The 23161-nt window shown below is 45.2% G+C and overlaps 1 protein-coding gene across 1 annotated transcript in view; it reads right to left on the bottom strand.

The window, feature by feature from the left end:
• The window catches only part of KIAA0141 (KIAA0141 ortholog), a 46936-nt gene that overhangs the window by 9701 nt on the left and 14074 nt on the right, over positions 1–23161 (bottom strand). Inside the window, exons 3-11 of the mRNA XM_018554428.1 lie at positions 16118–16241; positions 13638–13800; positions 11098–11259; positions 10929–11014; positions 10356–10406; positions 10053–10155; positions 8125–8270; positions 5325–5471; positions 4553–4645 (exon numbers count right to left, since the gene is read on the bottom strand). Coding sequence (XP_018409930.1) covers positions 4553–4645; positions 5325–5471; positions 8125–8270; positions 10053–10155; positions 10356–10406; positions 10929–11014; positions 11098–11259; positions 13638–13800; positions 16118–16241 — 1075 coding nt within the window. The remainder of the gene's footprint in view (positions 1–4552; positions 4646–5324; positions 5472–8124; positions 8271–10052; positions 10156–10355; positions 10407–10928; positions 11015–11097; positions 11260–13637; positions 13801–16117; positions 16242–23161) is intronic.

Below are 23161 nucleotides of genomic sequence, written 5' to 3'. Positions count from 1 at the left end.
GGGAGAAGTCAGGGTCTCCAGGGGTCTGGGCAGAGCCGAGTACCTACGTGGGGGGGAAGTGGTGTGCTACGGCCAGCAAGTGGGCAAACACTACGGGCAGGGGAATTTTAAGCGGGTGAGATGCTATCTCTCGGGCGTCAGTAACATAACAAGCGTAAGGGAGGGCCCCCAACAGGGCCTCTCCGTTTTCTAAAGGGGACATCCTAGGCTTGGAGGCACAACTGCTAAGTACCAAGAATAGGAGAGTAAAATGGAACATTAACATTAACAAACATTTTAACAGTAACAATGACAACCTGGCGGGCCGCTACTCCAATGTTAGTAGGAAGGATGGGGGAGTTGTCCAGGAGGGCCCACGGCAGGCGACCACCCGGACAGGCCGCATCTAGAAGGTGCGCTCATGTCTGGTATGGGGGTGGAGGGGGTTACCTCTCACAGCCCGCGAGGCGGCCCACCACTCCTTCGAAGGCCTTCCCAGAGAACTCCCACGCATCTGGGGCCCTGCCCCGCCGTCCACCGGAACCATTGGGATGGAAGAAAGAAAAACATTAATTTTTAGCAAACATTATGGTCATGGCCACCAATGGGAACCGTAGCCTCACAACGGTTGTGTCGGTATGAGTCATATAATGCCATACTGTGCGGACCACCGAGCTGTAGCCTGCACCCACCCAAAGAGTTCGTGTTGCTCTGGTATGGCAGTCTCAGGTTAGCCAGGCATACAGTTCAGGAGGAGTGTAGGCAGTCAAGTGGCCCAGGTTCTCTCTATGGTGGCGGGGGTGACAACAACAGGGACTGTCCGTGCCGGGAACGTTGGGGTGCATTGGCGAGTAGGGCAGTGGAGTGGGTATCTCACCGGTGTCGCACGAGTTAAGTGAAGGGGCACACTCGTGGGCTCCTCGCGTCCTGGTGCATCCCGATATCCAAGGTTCCATCAGCGGCCGGCGGCGTGGGCGGCAGCAGGCCCTCCAGTATGACTTCTACCAAATCTCAGTGCGGCAGAGTAGGCCTCTTCCAGGCTCCCGTGGAGTTAGGGTTCGCTGGATGTGGGTGCAGGGCGGGACGCCCTGGGTCTGTTCCAGGATGTGCTACGCCTCCGTCTGCGTTGGGGGAGAGGACGGTGTTTCGTGTCCAGGCCTAGCCAGTCTGGGATCTCCACAGGCGTCACTCCGAGGAATGAAAAAAGATCCTCTAGCTGGGTCGGGTGGCGCAGGATGAAGGACCGGCCGTTGCATCTCACATGCAGGCTGAAGGGGTAACCCCACGTGTAGAGGCCTCCGGCACGTCTGATTTCAGCAAGAAGGGGTTGCAGTAGGCGCCGCATATGGAGCGTGCGGCGGGACAGGTCCGGTAGGAGGGTTATGTCGGCCCCATCAAAGGGAATTGGGCCCTTCTGCCACGCTTTACGCATCACGGTTTCCTTTACCTTGAAAAAATGGATGCGGCACAGTACGTCTCTAGGCCGAGGGTCGCCGTCTGCTCTGGGTCCCCCCACACGATGGACTCGGTCGATCTCCAGGATGGAGTCTGGGGCCCTATCCATCACAGTGTTGAGGATGGCTGTCACTGTGGGGCGGAGGTCCGCTGCACCTGTGGCCTCTGGGAGCCCCCGGAGTTTAACGTTGTTTCTCCGGGACCTATTTTCAAGGTCATCTTGAGCCAAGTATAGGGCGGAGAGATGGCGGACATAGGACGGCCTATCCGACTCTAGGCGGTCCAGTCTGCGGGACAGGTGAGTCTTGTTCTCCGTTAGGGTTGATACTCTCGACTCCAGATGGGAGACCGTCTTGTGGATGCCCGCTATGTCGCGTTTCAGCGCGGCTTCCATTTTTGTTACCAGGGCGGCCATGTCTTGCCGCGTGGGCAGGGACAGGAGGATGGAGGAGATCTCGTTAGCAGAGAGGGAGGTCGACACCTCGGACGTCTGTGGTGGGGTGGGGGTGAGGCGGAAAACCGGATCCTCAATTACGCTGGGTGCGGGCTGTGAGTCAGGTATCCGTTGCCGTGTAGACGCTCCCGGGTTCAGAGCATGCGGTGAGTTCGGGGTATCTCGAGGTTGGCGAGGAGGAGTAGGCCCCTGAGGCTTACCCTGTGTCTCTGTCGCCATGGCCGGCCGAGGGGTGTTGCGGGTCGACGGCGCCTGGCCCGATAAGTAGCGCTGTAGGGATGTCAGGGAGCGCCGGCTGTTATTAGACCTGGATTTCCTCTTCTGCGACATTAAGAACTAGGTCGTAGGATGTCTCGGTCTTCTGAATAATGTCCGGAGATAGCAGAGCTCTAGCAATGTGCTTCCTCACGCCGCCATCGCCAAGCCACGCCCTCGCTCGCTCACTTCTTGATCATGTCACTGCAGAGAGCCGTGACTGTCACTCACAGCTCCCTGCAGGGTTTCCCCCCTCCCCTGTCCGATCCTCCAGCGCTGACTGGCGGAACGGACGGGTACAGCTGGCTCTGCCTCTAGGTAAGCAGAGCCAGCTGTCACTCACGCAGCTGGGTGGATCCAGACAGTAATGTCGGGATCCATCCCGGCTGCGGCGTCTCAGTATACCGCAAGCTATAGCTCGCGGTATACTGAGCTTCGGGTGACGGGAGTACGCTAGTTTGTGTCCTCCCGTTACCCTTAGGAGAACTATGGTGAAAAGCCCTAACCCCATAGTTCTCCTTTAACCACTTGCTGTTCGGGGCATTTTCTTACTATTTGCGCACACATGATAAAATATACATTTTTGGCTAGAAAACAGCTTCAAACCCTCAAACAATGATATATGTTCTGAAAGCAGAGGCCCTGTAGAATAAAAAAAAAAAAATTCTAGTTGCAATTTTTTATGTCGCACGGTTTTTGCACAAATGTTTATCAAACCAGTATTTTTTGTAAAAAATAAACTAAATTAAAATTTAGTGCACAGAAACATAATATAATACCCAATTTTGTGGTAAAATATGAAAGATGGGGTCATGCCGGGTAAATAGATACCCAACATGTCAAGCCTTAAAATTGCGCTCACCCGTGAAGCCGCAAAAAAAAGTCAATACCCAAAATTTCACAAATGGAAAATTTTAAATGCTTTTACCGCTCATCAGTTTAGTGCTAACAGTGATTGATGGCCCTAGAATAGAGAGCAAATTATTGCTCTCACTCCGACGTTCGTGGCGATATATAACATGTGTAGCACAATTGTAATTTTCGCACGTTGGCGCACCGACACGCGTTTGCGTGTGTATGTGCACGTGGGCGGCGGGGGACTTGCACATTTTGTTTTTGCATTTTTTACATTTTTCTTATATGTTACTTTAATTTTTATCATTTTTAAACACTTTTTTCTTTTTACACTAACCCTATTGCTATCACATAGGGAGCTAACAAGCACCCTATGTAATAGCAAATAGGGTGTGACATGTCCTCTTTATGGAGACATCAGGGGTCTTCCAGACCCCTAATGTCACCAAGGGACTACAAAGAAGCTGAGGAAGCAGAGATCTGCTTCCCCAGCTTCATGTCTTGGCTCTAAGAGCCGGAGACTGTAAGAGTGACACCGGAAGTGATGTAATAAACATCACTTCCGGGTTTAGTGATCGGAGGAGAGATCAGCGGCTAGAAGCCGCTGAATCTCTCCCTGATCATTGCGGGGAGACCCGCCGAGCCGCTCCTGGGCTTCGCACGGGGAAAGCAGTGCACGTAGAAGACAAAGGCGGCCGCGGCGGGGAGCTGCCGCACGGTACAAACGATCCAGCGGCTGTACAGATCGCTTGTACATTAACCGCAATCGCCTGCTGTTAAAAGTGGTACCAAGAACACGGCTGCTGACGTATTGCGGCCCGGAAGTGGTTAATCAGGGATGGATGGTCATCCAGCAGTGAGAGTGGCCTTTAGGCTTTCTCCATCAGCTGTTTAGTGTTACTGGCCTTGCTTAACAGCGTGCTTTGCGTTTTGTGTCTGTGGCCTTCCACCCTGCGAAATGTTAAATGTACATGTTAAATTTACCGTACCAAGCATACTCCCCTCCCCTCATAAGAAGTAGTGCCAAAGAACTGAATACTGTGCATTTACTAAAAATTATTATAATTTTAAGTAGTATTTCATACATTATTTTCATAGAGTAAATGTTTGGGGGGGGTCGATCAAAAATCTGAAACTTAATGAAGGTGTTGATGAGCTAAAGAGTTTGGTAAAGCCCAAAATATCTTCAGGGTACCGAGTCCAAGACTGCACAGTTGCTGCTCTGTGATTCCAAGGTAAACAATTCTAAAACAACGTGCTATTTTTTATTTGAATGGCTGCAACTTAAATAATTTGAAAGCAGGACCTTTACATGACAACATGCCTGCATAAAAATGTTTTGCATTGAAAGGCTCAACATTATTGGGCCGCAACATGTGTCCACTTTCAAATATGCATCAGCAGCTGGAATCTGGGAAAGTCCCAGGAAAACTGGTCACCGCCATCTAGTATGAGACTGTCATTGCTTTGGTTAATGAAGTCACACGTGTTGCATAAGGTAACACATGTATTGTTTTAGATATCTTCTGTGTAGGTTCTAGTTTTATTACTTACTCCATTCTCAGCTGCCATCCAGAAGTATCTTGCAGCTTTCTGGGGATCAAAATGAGATTCTTTACTGTAGAAAACGCCTAAATAGGCTTGAGCCTGCAAAAAAAATGTATATTATGGTATGCATGGTAAAAATAAAAAATTCAAAATAATAAAAATACATATGTTTTTCACTGAGGTAGCCCACTAACACTTGAACTTTGTTACATCTTAGATCAGCAAAGAAACTTCAGTACATTGTTTTTGCAGATAGAGAATGCAAAGCATATGCCAAACACACTCAAACTGCAGCAAAACGCAATCATTTAGACACGTTGGCAATTAAACTGGTCTATTAGGATTTGTCTAATAAACAGGTCCTAGTGAATTCACTTAGGCGACACCACTGGGAACAATGACTGCTACTGCACTTCAAAGTAGCACCACTAAAGCATCAACTTTAAACATAACTTTGCACCTAGATATTTCCTAAATCTGCCAGAACTGCTATTTATGGGAAAACAATTCTGATACTGAAATTCTCTGGACTGTGCACCATCTGTTGTTTAGAAAGTGTGAGCCATGCTAAACTCAGATTTGGGGGCCCTGTTTAGCCCAACTAGATACACTCAATTAACAAAAACTTTACTTCTGGTCTTAGTAACCAACAAACCAAAATGGTGATGAGCTAGGGTGGATACATTTAAGGCAAGATTTTTTTCTACCCTAAAATTACAACATGATATCTCCTCTCTTTTAAGGGTTCCAAAAATTGTGACACCGATGCAACACTCACCTCTTTCACACCAGCCTGGGCAGCATCTAGAAGCAGCTGTACTGCTGACTGTCTCTCCTCAGTATTAGATTGTAGCAAATGGCGGGCATAATAATATTTGGCAAGCAGGTGTCCTCCACTGGCTGCTAGGCGATAATATTCTGCTGCCTAGAAGGGGAACAGTAACAAACATTCAAAATGACCAAGGAAGATGCCCTCTTTGTGCATATTGTGCATAAAACATTCCAGGGCATTGTAGATTTTTTTTTCCCCTTGCTGTATTGTAAAAAAACAACAAACTTTTTTGGTTCATACTACTGTCAAACAGTATTAGCAATACGTCTTCTGCGCTCTCATACAGAGGCTATGTTGACTTTCTCAATATATCTGAACAGGTAAATATTAGATCTTCATTCAAATTGTGCCTACAGATAAAGATGATATATGTGAACAAAGCACACATAAACATGAATATGGTGTATTTATTGTAATTATATTAACAAAAACGGAGATTTGTGATATGGAATAAGTACACCCCTACATTTACCACCACTTCCAATCCATGGTGGAACCTGTCTTATTTAAAACTCATCTAGGGTCTAGTGCTATATTTACTACTGACGTGTGTGTTATCATCATGCCAAGATTAAAAAAAAAAGCTCTCTAAAGCCCTCAGAGAAAAGGTTGTAGATGGCCATGAGTCTGGCAAAGGATTTAAAAAGATCACCAATATTTTTTCAATCAATATTTCCACTGTAAAAAAAATAAATCTACAAGTGGTGTAGACTTCAAAAGACTGCTCATATAGTATATCCAGAACCAACTGGTCCAGCAAATTCAGTCCAAGAGCTGACTGATGTTGAAATAAGTCACGAAGAACCCCAACATTTCATTGCGGGATCTGCAGGTAACTCTTGCAACAGCTGGGGTCAAAGTACACAATTTGAAAGACTGCACCAATATGACCTGCATGGGAGGTGTGCCAGGAAAAAGCCTTTGCTGTCCAAAAAACAAACTTTAGAGCACAATTACAGTTTGAGATTGAACATATAGGGCTTCTGGAAAAATGTGCGGTGGACTGATGACTCAAAGACAGACATGATTGGTCACAGTAACAGTAGACCTGTTTGGTGCAAACCAAAGACAGTATTTTAAGAAGAACCTCATGCCAGCCGTAAAACGTGGTGGAAATGTTATGGTTTCAGGCTGCTTTGCTGCTTCAGGGCCTGGGCAGCTTGCAGTCTTTGAGTCAACTATGAATTCTACATTATATCACAAAGCGGGCTTTATAAGAATGTGAGGTCATCTGTCCAAGAGTTGATGCTGAAGTGGGAATGGATGTTCAAGATGATAAACAAGAATTGGATAAACAAAAAACAAAATAAATAAAATGCAGGGTTATGAACAGAAAAGATCTAACCAGCTACAAGAGGGAAGCTGGTCACAGCAATATATCAACACGGAAAAGTATTCTTACAAGAAGTTTTTATATGTCTCTTTCATCTAACTATAAATATCCTAATGTGATTTGAAATATATAGAGGTTATCACAATACTAGGAAGTAGGGTGTCTCTATGCATATAAGTTAAATCATTTTTTCCTTACGGTTTTGACATATCTATGGTAATAAGAGCACAACTGTCAATCTATTTATATATCAGAAGGTTTACTAATTGAATGCCATGCTTCTTTGTTTTTAATAGTAGTCTGCTTTTGATGGCTATGTCCTAAATGCTACAGTTTTTTTTGTACAATAAATTAAATGTTTGCATATATCTTGCTTGTCCCGATTTTATGCTGACCTCTGTGACCAGCTACCCTCTTGTAGCTGGTTAAATCATTTCTATATGGTCTACTTTGGGTTACAAATCTGGTTGACGAGCAGAACAAAAGGGTAACTAACAAGGGTTCGGATCTCCATAACCCTAGAGACAAAAGGTTTTGTTTCTACCTGAACAGGCCTAGTAAAAGCGATCATTTAAACCCCACAAGAATGTTGTGGGGGATCTAAAAGGGGAAGTTCACATAACAAAACTCACTGCTGGCATCCAAAGGAATTTGTCATGGAGGAGTTGTCAAATATTTAACTAAATCGATATCCGAGACTGGTGGGCAGTTATGCAAAACTCCTAAAAGAAGTCGTTTCTGCTAAAGGGGAAAATACCAGTTTCTTTGGCCAAGGGTGAACGTACTTTTTGCACAGTGGACCATAACATTACTGAAGCATTTTTGAAAAAGTGATTAAAAAGGCACATTTTGCTTGTGTTATGTCATCGTTAGCCAAAGATTAAAAAAAAGTCAATAATATCCACGGTGTCTTAAAACTGAAAACAAGGCAGGGCGCCACAATGCACAGTAAAATAAAAAGTGTAAAAATAGTGCATTTTTGGTGTTTTATTTTGTTCGCATTAGACAGCCCGCTATATACTGAGCTTTGGGTCACGGGAGGAGGTTAGTATATGTCCTCCCGTGACCCTAAAGAAAACTACGGGGGAAAAACACTTATCCCATAGTTCTCTTTTAAATGACCATACCCTGGTCAAAGGTTCACTTGCCAGAAGCAAAGAAACTGTGATCTAGGGGAACAAACTCCTTAATATGTACATAACGCATAAAGATCTAGGAATATAAATGGTACAATAAATGCAGATTGCATGCAGAGCTCAACAGAAATAATATTTTTACTATTTACCTTAATGATTAAACAAGGAACATTTAAATGAGCCCTATTAAATCTATTATTAGTCTGCACCAATGTGACTTATCGCTACAGACTTATCTATCAGACAACGACCATCCCAGTCACGCAATACCACATACTTTGGTCATGTCTTTGGCCACTCCTCTTCCTTTCTCATAGCACACAGCCGTGTTGTATTGGGCCTTGCTGTAGCCACTCTCTGCAGATTCTTGAAAGAAGCGGAAAGCGGATTTGTAATCAGCACTGTCCCTGGCACTGATAATCCCTGGAGACATTGGTAACAAAAAATATTTAGATGTGATTAAAGGGCAACTCCAATCAGACCCAGTTGAAACATTATAACCCAGTTCTATTGAAACAATATGGTTGCAAATCATGATGAAAAATATTTCATAGGGATGGTAACAAATATTTGGTTATACTGCAGATTCCACACAACTGTCTCTGCATCTGCTGTTCATCACACTGGCACTGCCATGTTAAGCCATTTCCAACCTAAGCCCACATAAATATCTCCTCCCGTCTCTGTGCTTCTGTTTTACTAAATATGAATATATACATTAGACTGCAGTAGGGATGTCTCGATACCGATACTAGTATCCTGAAAATGCCCCAATTCTTAAGGCCGATAACGGCCCTTTATATTTTGAAACAAGTTCAGCTACCTCAGGGACCTCAGGCAGCTGTCTTTGACAGTGCTGGTCTGGCCGTACATTGCCTACTTCCCTGGCACAGCACAAGATAGCCCCACGAGCCCGGATCCCCCCTGTTCAGCCCGGCACCCAACTGCAGAGCCCCGGAGAGACCCACACGCAGCCCTGGTGAGACCGGAACGCAGCCCTGGTGAGACTCAGCCCTGCTGAGACCGCACACAGCCCTGCTGAGACCGCACACAGCCCTGCTGAGACCGCACACAGCCCTGCTGAGACCGCACACAGCCCTGCTGAGACCGCACACAGCCCTGCTGAGACCGCACACAGCCCTGCTGAGACCGCACACAGCCCTGTATAATTGTTGTTTAATCATGGATTGATAGGATCTGTAGTCCTCTATTTCTGGTTGCTATTCTCCATAATCAATCATTATACAGCAATAGAAAATAGCAACAGGCTTTAGATGACTACAAATATCAGCAATCCATTATTGGCATTCTCCATTACTGTATAATCATGGATTGATTTGATCTGTAGTCCTCTATTGCTGGTTGACATTCTCCATTGCTGAATAATCATGGAATGAGTTACAGTTCTTCATTATTATAAAACTGCCCTAAAATCATTAGTCTGTATTGTTTTAGAAAAAATGTCACATTTTCCTTTAAGAAAAAGTATCGTAATTGGTACCTGAGGGAAAGTACTTGTACTCGGCCCTAAAAAAATGGTATTGGGACATCCCTACTATGCAGTATTTCGTATATAGACAGATTTCAGTTCATTTCACCAGCTCAACTCAGAGTGATTTAGTAATTCGTAAATAAATACATGCTATTTGTATACGTTTCCTTTTGGTGCTTATTTAAAGGTAACAAAATAGCAGGCCGATTAAAGTATATCTAAGCTATTTTTTCATTTTGGATAGAAAAGGGAATGGTTTAAACCAGTCAGGATTTTTCCCAAGTGTATCCAAATGGGGAGAGTTTCCTAAAGCTCCGGTCCTGTAGAAAGCAAGAGGTCATCTCTTTAAGGTTAGGGGAATCCCCTCTCAGACAGTTGTCACTGGAACAAGTGTCCCCAGTGGAAGATTTTCCCTCTATTTCTGTTCTAGTGACAACTCACCAGAACAGTGAGTGTAAATCTCTGTAGCAGGGGGACAGGCAGCAATAAAAAGACAGGAGTTCTAACCCTTTCCTACGCTATAACAAATTTGTGGATACCCTTTAAGCATAGTGTCTTTGAACTCTTGACCGGGCTTAACTTTGGAAACTGTCTACAATGCCCACATATAGGTTGTATTTTCTCCACATTTCTGTGTGTGTTTCTTTTAGGTGCGCTGTTCTCCCTCCACAACTGAGAACCACAGTGGTAGGTAAAGATATTTATATATGTACCAAATATGTTCAGCACTGTAGGCATGCTGGTCTCGGTCAAATCCAGCAATCGAGAGGCAGCACGGTTTATTGATTCCCCATGGTCTTCATTTGGATCCAGTACCTACAAAAAAGTGCAAAATAGTCTATTAACTATTTAAAAGTTCTTAATGGACCTTTCACCATTTACTGCACTTTTGGTCATTCCCATCCTCCCTCCATTCTATTACACAATCAATAAGAATGTTCATGTTTTGTGATCTGTATATAGTTTAATTTTGCCCCTTACCCTCCCACTTCCTCACCTAGGCAAGAGTGACATACCTTCAGCTGCCTGTCCCACCTTGAGATATTAACATCACACACCCCAGGAATCTGCAGGTACAGAAGTGCCAATTTATTACACAATTTCACACATGCATGGATGTCAGATATGCCAGCAGGAAATCTTATACCACATCGACACGCGGCTTCATAGGATGTTTAAATATATGAAGGTTATTCGCACTGGAAGTGGAGTGCAAGTGACCTTCATATATTTCTGGATTACCCGCGGCATCTGCAGTCACCTCAGCACCCACCCGATACTTTGGGTTATTTCGGGTCAGGAGTGCGATGGTACCCTCTGGACCTACACTTCATAGGATGTGTGACATGAATATCCTAGGAGGCTGGGGGCAGCTGAAGGTACATCACCAGGAGTAATGAGGAAGTGGGAGGATGGCGGAGCAAAAATAAACTATATACACTTTACAAACTGTAAATTGTGTATTCGAGAGAAGGCAAGGGGACAAATTAAAGTGCAGTGAATGGTAAAAGGTCAAGTTTTATACATTCCGTGCTCTAACTACTTACTCAGGAAGACATTAATATTAAATTAATTATCTGTAATATTACCTTCTTAACAGGTCTTGATGTATTCTCCTCAGAACTAAGATCTGATTCATGTAAATAACCAAGGTGGTCATTAGAGTATGAATTTGCTACGGTAAGAAACAGAAACAGTCAACCACTAGTAAGTCAACAGTGGACAAATAAATAAGGTACAGTCTTCCACCTTCCATACCTTGCTCAGACACTTGATGGAGACGGTCATTTTCACTAAAGGAAGCTGAAGATGCACTCTCAAGAGAAACATCCGCATGCTGCAGAGCGGCATCATTCTGCAACTGAATGCTATTCCAGCTACTAGACTGGACACTCCCTGGCAAAATGTGACTGCTGACAGCTACAACACATGAGGAAGAAAACAAGTGTTAATTGTGTGAGAAACAACAATCAATTCCATAAAATAGCTCTTAAGGAAACCTGAACACGTATGGCCATATCTCCAACTCTGTGCTGGCAAAATGCCTGGATTTTAGGTATGAATAAAATATGGTGTGATGAAGGTGAAGAAATACAGTGATGTGTAGATGTGAAGCAAAATAAAGAAAACGGATACTTAGTCGGCGGTGTAGCAAACTTTCCTTTAATTGCAACAGTATAAATAGAAAACTACAGAACCCTCTCACAAAAATAATTTCCGAATGTGAAATAAAATAAATTACAATGTTGTCATCCAACTGTATCCATTCACTGTTTCACCATAGCAAGTTGTTTGGACTAATTTATTCACACATAGCATATTATATGCTCAATAAATATTGTTGCTTTGTTACAGCTAGTACCGCAAACAAGGAGATTGATAAATGTGGGGGTGAATTTTATTTTTAGGAGAGGGTTTTTCTCAATTCTGCTTTTAGTGAAGGCTAGGGATGGGCCGAGTGTTCGATTCAAACATGAGTTCGAATCGAACATCGGCAGTTCGAGCGTTCGCCGAACTTTATGGGATGTTCGCGGTTTGTTCGACCACAGACATTCCATAATACAAAATGCCCACTGAAGCTCTGATTTGTTAAAGTCTTGCACCTGACCACAGGTCAGGTGCAAGACTTTGCCCGATCAGGGCTCAGCGGAGGAGGGGCCTGAAGGAGAAAGTTCTCTATCAGGTCCCCCCATGCTGATTTACAGCAGGCAGGTGCAATAGACAGCTTGCTATTGCATTTTACAATATCCAATAGCAGGCTGGGTATGGCTCCCAGCCTGCAATGAAGAGGAGGCAGGGGGGCAGGGCACAGGTGCCGCGGCCGAACGGAGAAGCCGAGGGACTAGGGGAAGACAGCAGCAAAGGTACTGGGGCAGCGGAGCAATGCAGTGGTCTGTGTTCCCGCTGCCTTCACCAACACAGGCGGGGGGGAACAGCGGGGATTTGAAGGGACACAGGCCCCTGCAGCCACATGTGCCGGCAGCTGTATGGGGGTCGAACATTCGACCCCCATACACTTGCATTGAGTTCGAACTTGAACATTTCGGCGGTTCGAATACGAACACGGGGGTGTTCGGCTCATCCCTAGTCACGGCAACGTTTAAAAGTAGTTGTAAAAAATGTAAATGTAAAGAAATGGCAATTGGTTCCCCACAAAATCTATACTAAACCCTCATTCTATATTTGGATTTTAGAGTGGGCCCCACAAAAAAAAAAAAAAGTGAAGCGGAGTTCCCCCCTTTCCATCAGGAGCTCCCATCCTATCAGATCCAAAGAGGTTTCCACCACACTCCTTACTGGTATGTCCCTTTTAAAGTGGGTGCTGCAGTAATAGTGGATGGCGCCACTTCAAATCCAAATAGTAAAGTATATCACCAGCACACCAAAGTAAAATCTTCAACGACTGGTCATTTTATTGATGTACACACATCTCGTCACAAAGCAACGTTTCGGGGCCACTCAGGATTCCTTCATCATGCATGCCCTGATGAAGGGATCCTTTCCTACCCTTCCTATCAGAGTCCCCCCTTTCACATTAGAGTCCTACCCCATCACCACCACGGTGCGGCTGCGGCAGCATGGCAAAGTGGGGGAGGTGGAGCAGGTTTGGACAGAGAGAGATGGACTTCTGTCCTCTTATAAATGCTGGGGGAAGTCCTGGATGCTGCTCACCCGGAATTAGCATCATGCATTGACATGGTGCAGGCTCGCTTGCAGCAGGGAAATGCATGACACACTGCAAAAATTTGAAGGCACACCTGATAAAGCCAGAAGGCACCCCAGGGTTCCATGGCACCGTGACTTAGAAAGGCTGCTCTACTTACATGTATTTTTCTGTTTATACAGTTGCATTTAAAGGAAAGTTTGATACATGGCTGGTCAAGTAGTTTCTTTTTCTTTATTTTGCTACAATGGGACAGAAGTGGTATTGAGTAGGGATGCAACAAATTATCGGTGGCCAAAAATGGTACTCTGAGAGAGAAAGTTTTCTTTCACGTCCGCTCCTCTGCTGATCGACAACAGGCAGTGGGTGGGAGCAATAGCCAGCAAGCTATTAGCTATTGCTACCGCCCACTTCCTACTGCCGACATCTTTTTGGGGCGGAAACAAGACGGTGACGGCGGCAGAGGCTGTTTGGGCATTTTTGGTTTTAGCATCAGCCGGACAAATTTTTAATTTTCGGTTTCAGCCACAAATTTTCATTTTCGTGCATCCCTAGTATTGAGAAATATAAAGTAACTGCTGCTACGGAAACTGGTTCTATATCATATAGATTTCAACAGAAGTGTTCTACTTACACAACCTGCTGTACTTATAGACAGATGAGAAAATCTGTTCCAGGTATTTGCGTCGTGAGCACAGGTCTTCACGCCGCGAGCACCGGTCTTCCTGAGATTTACTGGTGGAGCAGTAAAATGACACCTGACGAGCTAAATGCAGGAAAAACACAGCAGCGGCTCCCTGTAAGATGAAAAAAAGAGAGAAAAATGGTCACATACACTTACATTCATCATAAAGGAGGAGAAATGAAAGCACTATACGGGGGGCTCTCAGTAAACTGGTTAGACCTTAGATCTCTGGTGCCCAACCTGTGGCTCTGGGCTGCATGTGGCCCTTTGGCACTTACAAAGTGGCCCTCAGGGCCCCTCCAGATAGTAATCTATTTCTTGGTGCTTACTTAAAAGGAGCACCTTTTGGGAGAGTAAAATGTACTCTTTCCAATACTTAGAGACGGTGTGACACTGCAGAGGTCACACACCGGCTCTATAGAGTGAGAGCTGAGCAATCAAGAACTCCTGATCTCTCAGCTCACGGTCTCCTCCCGGCAGAGAGCGGTCAGTCATCGCTCCCCGCAAGGATTCCCCCTCCCCTCACTGTTCCTCGAGCGTTCATGGGAGGGACAGACAGGGGAGGGCACAGCTAGCTCTAGAACGGCAGAACCAGCTGTCAGGATCGGGGTGGATCCTGACAATATTGTGGGGATCTTTGCCGGCTGCAGCATGGCCCTGCACTGTCAGCAAATAGAGGGAAGTAGTCCACTACATGCAGAATTGGGTCACAGGAGTACATCAGAAAAAAAGGAACTCCTTTGACATAAAAGAGGGCTAACGCCAATAAAAAAAATTAAAAAAAAAAAAATTAAAAGGTTTGGCTTTAGTTCTCCTTTAAGCCACTGAAGGAAATATTTTCTTTAACTGGCTGACTTCTAATGGTTAAATGGTTTGGTTTATTTCTTTTGTGCTACCTTCCTTTTCTGTGCTGTCCATCCCTTTTCTCTTTTTATGTTGGTTTTTTTTTTAGGATTGATCTTGCTGAGAGAAATACCAAATATGGCACATGGAATTTTTAAAGGTAGCTATTGGGAGCAGAAATTTGAAAGCACTGATTTGTAAAGGGGCTGCGGATAGCACTCATCTCTAGTAGTGAGACCAGGAGGTTCTGTGACCAGACGTCTATGACAGTTTCCTGAAGCGTGTCCCAACTCTCTAACAATTCCTATAGGATGTCTGCAGTCTATGACCATCACTTGCAGCATGCCAATAACCATTTCATTACATGTCTGCAATATATGGCATTTTTCTGAATATTATGTGGTGAATGCCAATAGCCCTTTGATGAAGTCAGGGGCTGCACTTGAGGTTCCCTAGATCAGTGGTCGCCAACCCCCGGGCCGCGGGACCGGTACCGGTCCGTGGATCAAATGGTACCGGGCCGCCCAAGGAACATTACATTATTTCCATTTTATTTACTGTGGTGTATTTCTCTCGGGTTTGTCCGAATTTCCAGGACGAGAGGTTAACCGGGAGCTGAGAGACATCACCTAAAGCCACACCAATACCGCGCATGCGCAAAATATCGTGATATCGGGGCGGTTTTAGGTAACGTCTGGAGCTGAGCGGCTGCAAGCGGCAGTGGCATTGTAGCTTTGGTAAAGAGAAGGTGTGTATCGCTCTTCTCTCTGTTCACCGGTTCTCATGTTTAACAGTGCTTGGTGTACATGTATATTGTGTTTGCTCAAATTTAACCCACAAATTAGCAAAAATTAGTACGAAAACAGACGTCGTTAGAAAGTTTCCTTGGGAAAAAGAAAAGGTGAAATATGGATTTATCGGGACAGGTGATTCCCACACACCAAAACCGCTCTGCATAGTTTGCGGCGACCAGCTCTCTAATGAGGCAATGAAACCTTCAAAACTGCTTCGCCACTTGAACGCCAATTTTACCGCGGCCCAGCGGCCCGCGGTAAAATTATCAAACGTTGACCAGTCCGCGGCGATAAAAAGGTTGGGGAGCACTGCCCTACATCAAGTAGTGTGACTACCACCGCATTACTCTATGTTTAACAGCAATTTGGCTGCCACGCCATTTTTGTAAGTGTTTGCGTGTATAAACAGACACCACCACTTTAATCTTTAAGAAACCTACCTATCTTGTCTAGTGCTGGGTGTATTGGCTGAGGAGATGTGCAGACGTGTGTTGGTACCCATACACATACCAATTGTAGCCACACAGCTAATGTCCCATTGATACATTCATTTATGAACAGTGAGACAGATGTACAAAACTTACTTGATTTTTTTTTTGCCCTAGCTGGCAGTTGATTAGAGATCACAAAACCCACTAAATTTCATAGTTGGGTCACACTCAGTTTACCAGACAGATACATTTTTTTTTTTTAATTCAGTTGGAAGCAACATTCAGTTGGAAGCATTTGGAATAAAGTGACAAGTATCTTTCTGTCACATGCCTGCCCAAATATTATTATAGGGTCGCTTACCACTCCAACAGCATCCAGTACAGTATACTGCGGCAGCTGACCAGTGCAGAACTGAAAGTTCCCTTTTTTCTTATGTTTCTGTTCATTCTGGCCCCTGTGTGCACCTGATGACTGAGAGCTGTAACTGAAACACAGAAAGAGGAAAGAAGACAAGTTAAAGATTTATAGACAGAATATAACTCTGCCACTTCAATTTGCCTTCATGCAAGAGTCACTATCTGGTGTCACTTTTTGGGTAAAGTCAATACAACCCGCACAGAGCCGTCAGCTATTGTGAAGTAATTGCTTTATGCCATGGGTGGGAAAACTCTGGCCCTCAAGCTGTTGTGGAACTACAAATCCCATAGGCATTGCAAGATTTTCACAGCCACATGCATGACTCTCAGAGACAGAAGCATGATGGCATTTGTAGTTTCACCAGAGCTAGAGGGCCAGAGTTTGCCCACCCCTGCTTAAAGGCTGTGACACACTGCACGTGAAGCGCTGCCTTCGCGTGCAGTGTGTCATGTAATTTTCGCTCTGGCACGTGAGCTTACGAATGTGGGCATAGCTGAGCGTGCTGAGATGAGAAATGTCAGGATGCGCACTCCAGCTGGTTGTTACGTGCGAACCGATTGGCTGAAGGTGCGGTCATTCATCTGCCTGCACTCAGCTCACACACTGCACGCAAAGCTCCGTGTCTGACAGCTTTGCTTCGCTCTGCACAGCTTCGTGTGCAGTGTGTCACAGGCTTTATGCTCACTATTGGGTTGTTTAATCCAACATGAGCTATGTATGTACCATAAAGTGTCCGTGCTTGTTAGAAACACTTTAAGAGGCCTCTTCAGACATTTGAAGCAAAACTACTTTATCTTGAAGTGACAGTCCTATACAAATCTGAAATGTCTGAAGACACTTTCTACATATACTGGTAAGCAGCAAATATAATGTTCTGCCACCTCCTTCAGTCCTGTTTCCGCTTACCCCACTATAACACAATAAGTACTGCAAAATGCTGCAATACCACAGCAACTAAGGGGAGTGGAAGAACTATTGTTTATTGGTTCTACCTCCTGTTTATAAACCAACAGTATACACGTGTCCTGTTATAACTACTGAGTGGACATCACAGATCTGGAAGCAGCCGCTTCAACAAGTAACAACTTAACCCGAGCAATCTAATGTTCTGGAAAGCTCATGAAATTTTTACGCATCTGTAAATGTTAAAGGAGAACTATGAGGTGAGTGCTTTTCCGGGATCCGCGCCGGCTGCGGCGTCTCAGTATACCGCGAGCTCTAGCTCGCGGTATACTGAGCTTAAGTTTGTGTCCTCCCGTTACCCTAAGGAGAACAATGGGGAAAAACACTGACCCCATAGTTCTCCTTTAAATAGTAACTTCCTGTTACACCCATATTCAGGGTGTAACATGGTCACATCTGCAGCCCCCCCATATCAGAATCGCAGGGTTATTTGAAATTGGAGTGAATTTCCGGGGCTCCGCCTCCACAGCCGCATAGTCCATTCACAGATCTTTTGAGAGGATCTGGTATTGAAAAGACAAGTTCATCTGCGTAGTTCTAAATGGAGTACAAATGTGGCAATGTCACCACACTTGTAGCCCACTGCCACCTACTTCTGTCCCTTTAACAAAGTGTGTAACTCCGTACAGAGGGGCTGGGAGTCTGCAGGAGCCGCAGCATTCAACACCAACCGGGAGGTGTGTTGGGGTGCCAATCAGAATGAATGCAAACACCAGCCTGCGGTGCATTGCACAATAAACGCGTGGATACCGTGCCTTTAGCGCAAAACTACAGTGTGAAGTGGTGCTAAATGCAGATTTAGAATGCTAAATGAGTGTCCCTGGTTGTCTGTGAAGACGATTGTATCTAGAGGCAGAGCCAGCCGTACCCGCCCCCTCCCCCGTCCGTTCCATCAGTCAGCGCTGGCGGATCGGAGCGGGGAGGCGGGAATCCAGCCCCTCCCCTGTCACGGCAGAGAGCCGTGACAGGATCGGGAGGTGAGCGAATGCCGGTATCTGTTCGCTCACCTCCTGATCTAATGAGCCGACCTGTGACAGTCTCATTGTACCATTCACAGGGTACAACAAACCCTGTGAATGGTTTATGAAAATAGTAGTGAATGAAAATGAAGACTGTTGGCTATAGTAACAAATCAGATAGCAGTTTTCACTCACAATTCTGCACTGCTGAAATAAACAAGCACAAAGTTGATATGGGCAACAACTGCCATTTTCATAAATCTATTACTCTGAGCCGCATTTATCAAACATATAAAATAAAGACTGCCTGTGCAGCCCCAGGACATTCTGTTCCTTTCCACTGCAGCAGACCATTTTTACTGAATCTCAATGATTTTGTAAGAAGGAAATATATGCCAGACCTAAGGGGAGTTTATATTCATGTGGAGCTGTGAGGAACAAGGACAGGATCATTAAACAGTACAGGCCTCTCATTTTACAGGAGAATGGGGTTATACCCATAACCATTATTGCTTTTTGATTTGTTACTGCTCATTACCTCCCAAGCACTGTGCAAGAGGTGACCTTTCCTTCAGAACATTGAAAAGCCATTCACCTATTGCTCTGCTGGCAGGATGACTGGTGAAATGGACGTTCCCAGTATTACTGAAAAATTGCCAGCTTTGCTGTATATAGAACATAAAATCCATAAAGACATATCCTTCTGTGCAATGCTCATTAGGGCTGATGTATGAGGTCTGGAGAAAAGAAAAGTGTCTGAGCTGTCGATAGTAACAGCAGATTACGACTGTCCGCTTTCTAGTGGGAACAAAATGACAGCTGGCATCTTATTCATCGTTGGATGGACAACGCAGACTTTTGCTACAGTTTTGACAAAGCCGCCCCTTTCTTTTCAACCCACAACACCAGCTTTGCTTTGGTTTTCTGCAATATATTCCCACTTATTAACAAGACTGCTTTTGCTCGGCAGTACACATCATTGTTTTTAAAGTATCCAATGCTGGACAGCCGGAACCAAGCTCTGTACTTGCTACGAATGCTCAGAGCTCAGCATGCAAGTCTCTAAATTGAAAAGCGATGGCATTCTAGACTGATCATGGCATCTTTTATTACACAGACAATGTAATAAGGCAAGTGCTCGATGGGTTCAAGCGATATTAAAGTCAAAAGGTTTTTAAGCTATTTCAAACATTGATTCTATCACTTACAATGGTTGTTGCTGCTTGATATTTAAAGGTTTTACAGGGCTATTTACTAAGGCCTTGTTCATACCAAGCGCGTTCCAGGAGCAGAGCAGAGCAGTTACAGACCGGAGCAAAACTGCGCCAATGTATTTCAAATGGTATTTTTAACTCCAGTTCACATCGCAGCGTTCCGTTCCAGAGCAGGTAAAAAAAAAGCAGCAGGACCTTTTACCTGCTCTGTAATGCATACAAACGCATCAAAACACATGCAAACGCCCTGGAACGCACTGAAAGCTCATTTTAAACTAAAAAAAATATATATATATTTTTTTTAATACCAAAAACGGCCAGGAACGCATCAAAAACGTGGCACAACCCACTGCACTGCGTGTGCAGAAACTCATGCAGATCTGGTCTGCATTTGGTGTGAACAAGGCCTAAATAGTGAAGAGTTTGGAGAAGGCAGGAGAAGGGAACAATCTAGGACAACATGGCTGATTTGGAGAGTGAGATGAATAGGAGAATTTTTCCAAATCAGCTATTTTAGCCTAGATTGTCCACTTCTCCTGCCTTCTCCAAACTCTTCCCCCTTTTGTGAATAGCCCTATTGGTTTTTTGCAGAATCAGCTGGTCCCCTGAGCACTGGTCCTAATATCATGTTTTAGGGTGGCTCCGTTCCCTTGCAGGGGCGTAACTAGTAAATCACAGGGCCCCATAGCAAAATTTTGTATGGGGCCCTGTTATTTATATTTACACCCCTTGTAGAGCCACCCTGAGATCCCACACAGCCCACCTCAGAGTGACCCTGAAGAGCCCACCATAGACTCTCTATGGTGAGCTCTGCAGGGTCTCAGGTGGGCTGGTCATACCCCTGCACACCTCTCACCTGCCAGCCCCGATCCGCTGGCTGCCTCCTCCTCTGTCACCGGCGGGCCCCACCTCCTCCTACGCTGCCGCCGCCAGGCACCGACAGGTTGCCAGCGATCTGGACAGCGGCGCGTTCCTCCTCACAGCAGCCAGTGACAGCCAGCAGCCTGCAATGCCATAGCGACCGAGGCAACCCGCACAGCATCAAGCAAAACACCTTTGTTCCTCGTCCTGGCTAGGCCCCCCTGTGCCTTGGGCCCCATAGCAACCGCCTGGGTCTCTATGGTGATAGTCCTGCAACTGCTATGGAGTCACCCTTGTGTGTGTTAGTAAGCTGTGTGTGTCTCCACAAACACACATATATGTCCATATCACATTGCACGCCTAGGTGGAAACAAAACCCAATGGTTATAGGTGGGTGCAGCAGTGGAATCGCATGGCGCCACCAGTCAACCCATAAGAAAAAGTAGAAACCACTGGCACTCCAAAATTCCTTTCATTAAATCTTCTTTATTGACATGATCAAGGTGGAGTCTGTACCCACAAACACACACAGACATGGCAAGGCAAACTATCCTCCCTGCTCTTCCCTTCTCCAAGCAAGTAGATGAAGAGATGCTGGAGACTGCTCTGCCCCTTGTGATCTTAAAAACTGGACAGGAAGTTCAGGAAAGCCGAGCGAGTCTGGAAATATGATGACTAAGTGCTTGGGCAAAAATATATAGAAATCCCTTGCTGGATAATGTCTGATCTGGTTTCTGTATTGAAAAACAAGTCCGAGTTGTGTGTGTGTGTATAGAATCCAGTATATAATGTATATATTTCTTTTATATGAAAGACTCTTTTGTTTCCAGTTTTGGATAGAACAGGGAAAGGTTAAAATCTATTTCACATTTTTACTGATATTGGTGTCCCTGCTCAACCTCACTATTTGTCCTAAGAGGAACTGCCACCAGAAGAGAAAGTGAGGGGGAATCTAAAGCTCTATGGGATTAGAGGGCATATCATCCAGTGTATTTAGCCCTTTGCCGGGAGTTCAGCTACCTCTACACTGCACCTGAAGTCTCAAAGTAGTGCACTCATATGAAAACTCAGACCAGAGTTCATAGGGCCTCGCATATTATAAAGTCTTAAGACTCTAGGGCAGTGGTTAAAATTATAGAGGGCCTCAAGTGCAGCCCCACATTTCCAGAAGACTGCACAATAGCAATGCGTGTTCCTGCATTAAGGTGCACTGCGTCGAGTTGGGCAGCCCACTTAAAATGAATGGGCTGCAATACACCTGAACCCCTGATTTCAGACCTTCTGCATTGCGATACATTAGCAATGTATCACAATGCACAGTGAAGTGTAAGTTGGAGTCATGATTGGCGTCAGTGACTGGTATAATAACCCCCTGCATTGGTGGCAGTGCTGGTAACCCCCACATGTTTTTTTTTCCTTTCCCCACCAAAATTCCCCCCAAGCCCGCACTGGCGGGCAGTGCAATGATTTTGAAGCCCCTACCGCATTGGTGGTCAGGAGAGCATTTTAAACCGACCCCGCTGGTCAGTGGCACTGTTTTAACTCCCCATGGATAGATGGCCAGTGGCTATGGTGGTCAGTGCAGTGGCAGTGCAGTTATACCTTGACTGATGACACATTCCCATGCTGCTTCCTCCCCAACGAGGTAAGTACTCTGTACTAGTGATGGGCTCGGGCGTGTTCGCAGCTCCACGTGCCGAGCCTGCCAGGAAGCTGACAGCGCCAATCACAGGCTCGGAGACATTTCCCGATCTCTGCAGCTGTGGACCAGGATAATGTCTCAGTACCTGTGATTGGCGCTGTCAGCTTCCTGGCGGGCTCAGCACGTGGAGCTGCGAACACGCTCGAGCCCATCACTACTCTGTACCTGTACTGCTGGGCAGAGATCAGTTGTGAAAGGTAGGTGAAATACAAAGAGCATTTTAGCGCCCAGAACCCCACTGCAGCTCTGCAAAGTTGAAAATAAGTAATGTTTGAAGTGATCCAGCCAGTCTGTCAACCCCTCCAAAACTAAATGCCAGTTCCCTGCAACAGAAGAAGATTTGTCATCCCTACCTCCAGAGGTCTGTGCCTCCTACCGTGGCGCTATTTCAGCAATGTAGCTTCCACCACACTCTAAAGCATTCGACACTTCTGGGAGTGTCAGATGCCCCTGTCCCTCACCATGCACAGTGGTTCCTTAATTCAACTGATGCCACTACAGGACACAGCAGTGAAGTAGGGATCAAGGATGGAACCACAGAACATGGCAGGGAACAGAGGCATCTGGAAATCGTGGACATGTAAAATCCTGAAGAAGCTGCAACGATAAAAAGGGGCGAAGATGGGAGACATGGGTCGCTGGAGAGGTGAGTAAAATAGCTCTTTTGTTGCAGGGAGTTGTCATTTAGAATTTGACAGACTGAATGGGCCTAAACCAAATCCTTATCTGATCTAACTATGCTTACTCACAGCAACAGGCCAACCTGTCAAGATTACTGACAAAGAAATAAGATTTAGATCACTCAGCAACTACATTTCTTTGCAGATGGTAAAAAAACAAAACCCGCTTAAAAACTGTGCCTAGATAACCTTGAAAACTACGTCAGCATCTGAAACAACATGGCCAGTAGTATCCGATGTCACCTGTCACAGGGGTGGTGCCGCTGGAATTTGCTCTCTGGCAGAGAAGAACCTGTTCTTACACAACAGTGCAATCATGTTATTTTCTATACAAATCTGCTACAATCAAAACAGATCTGCAACAGTCTCTAATGAGCAACACAGAGAAACATCTAAAGGAAATCTACAAAGTATTCTCAGCAATTGTTACTGCAAAATTCCTTGTAGTTAAAGGGACATTAAAGTCAATTTTTTCCCCCTCCCCCAATGTTTATGAAAGCACTTACCTTAAATGAGGTTTCTTAATCTGATCTTCTTTCCTGTCATTTTCATCTGTCCCTCCAACGCTGCGGTGGGTCTCCGATCCAGGGCTGACCCCTCTGTCCTTG

Source organism: Nanorana parkeri, unplaced genomic scaffold (assembly GCF_000935625.1).
Source record: "Nanorana parkeri isolate BGI_ZX_2015 unplaced genomic scaffold, ASM93562v1 scaffold158, whole genome shotgun sequence".
Taxonomy (NCBI): Eukaryota; Metazoa; Chordata; class Amphibia; order Anura; family Dicroglossidae; genus Nanorana; species Nanorana parkeri.
This window is presented reverse-complemented; position numbering and strand designations above follow the sequence as displayed.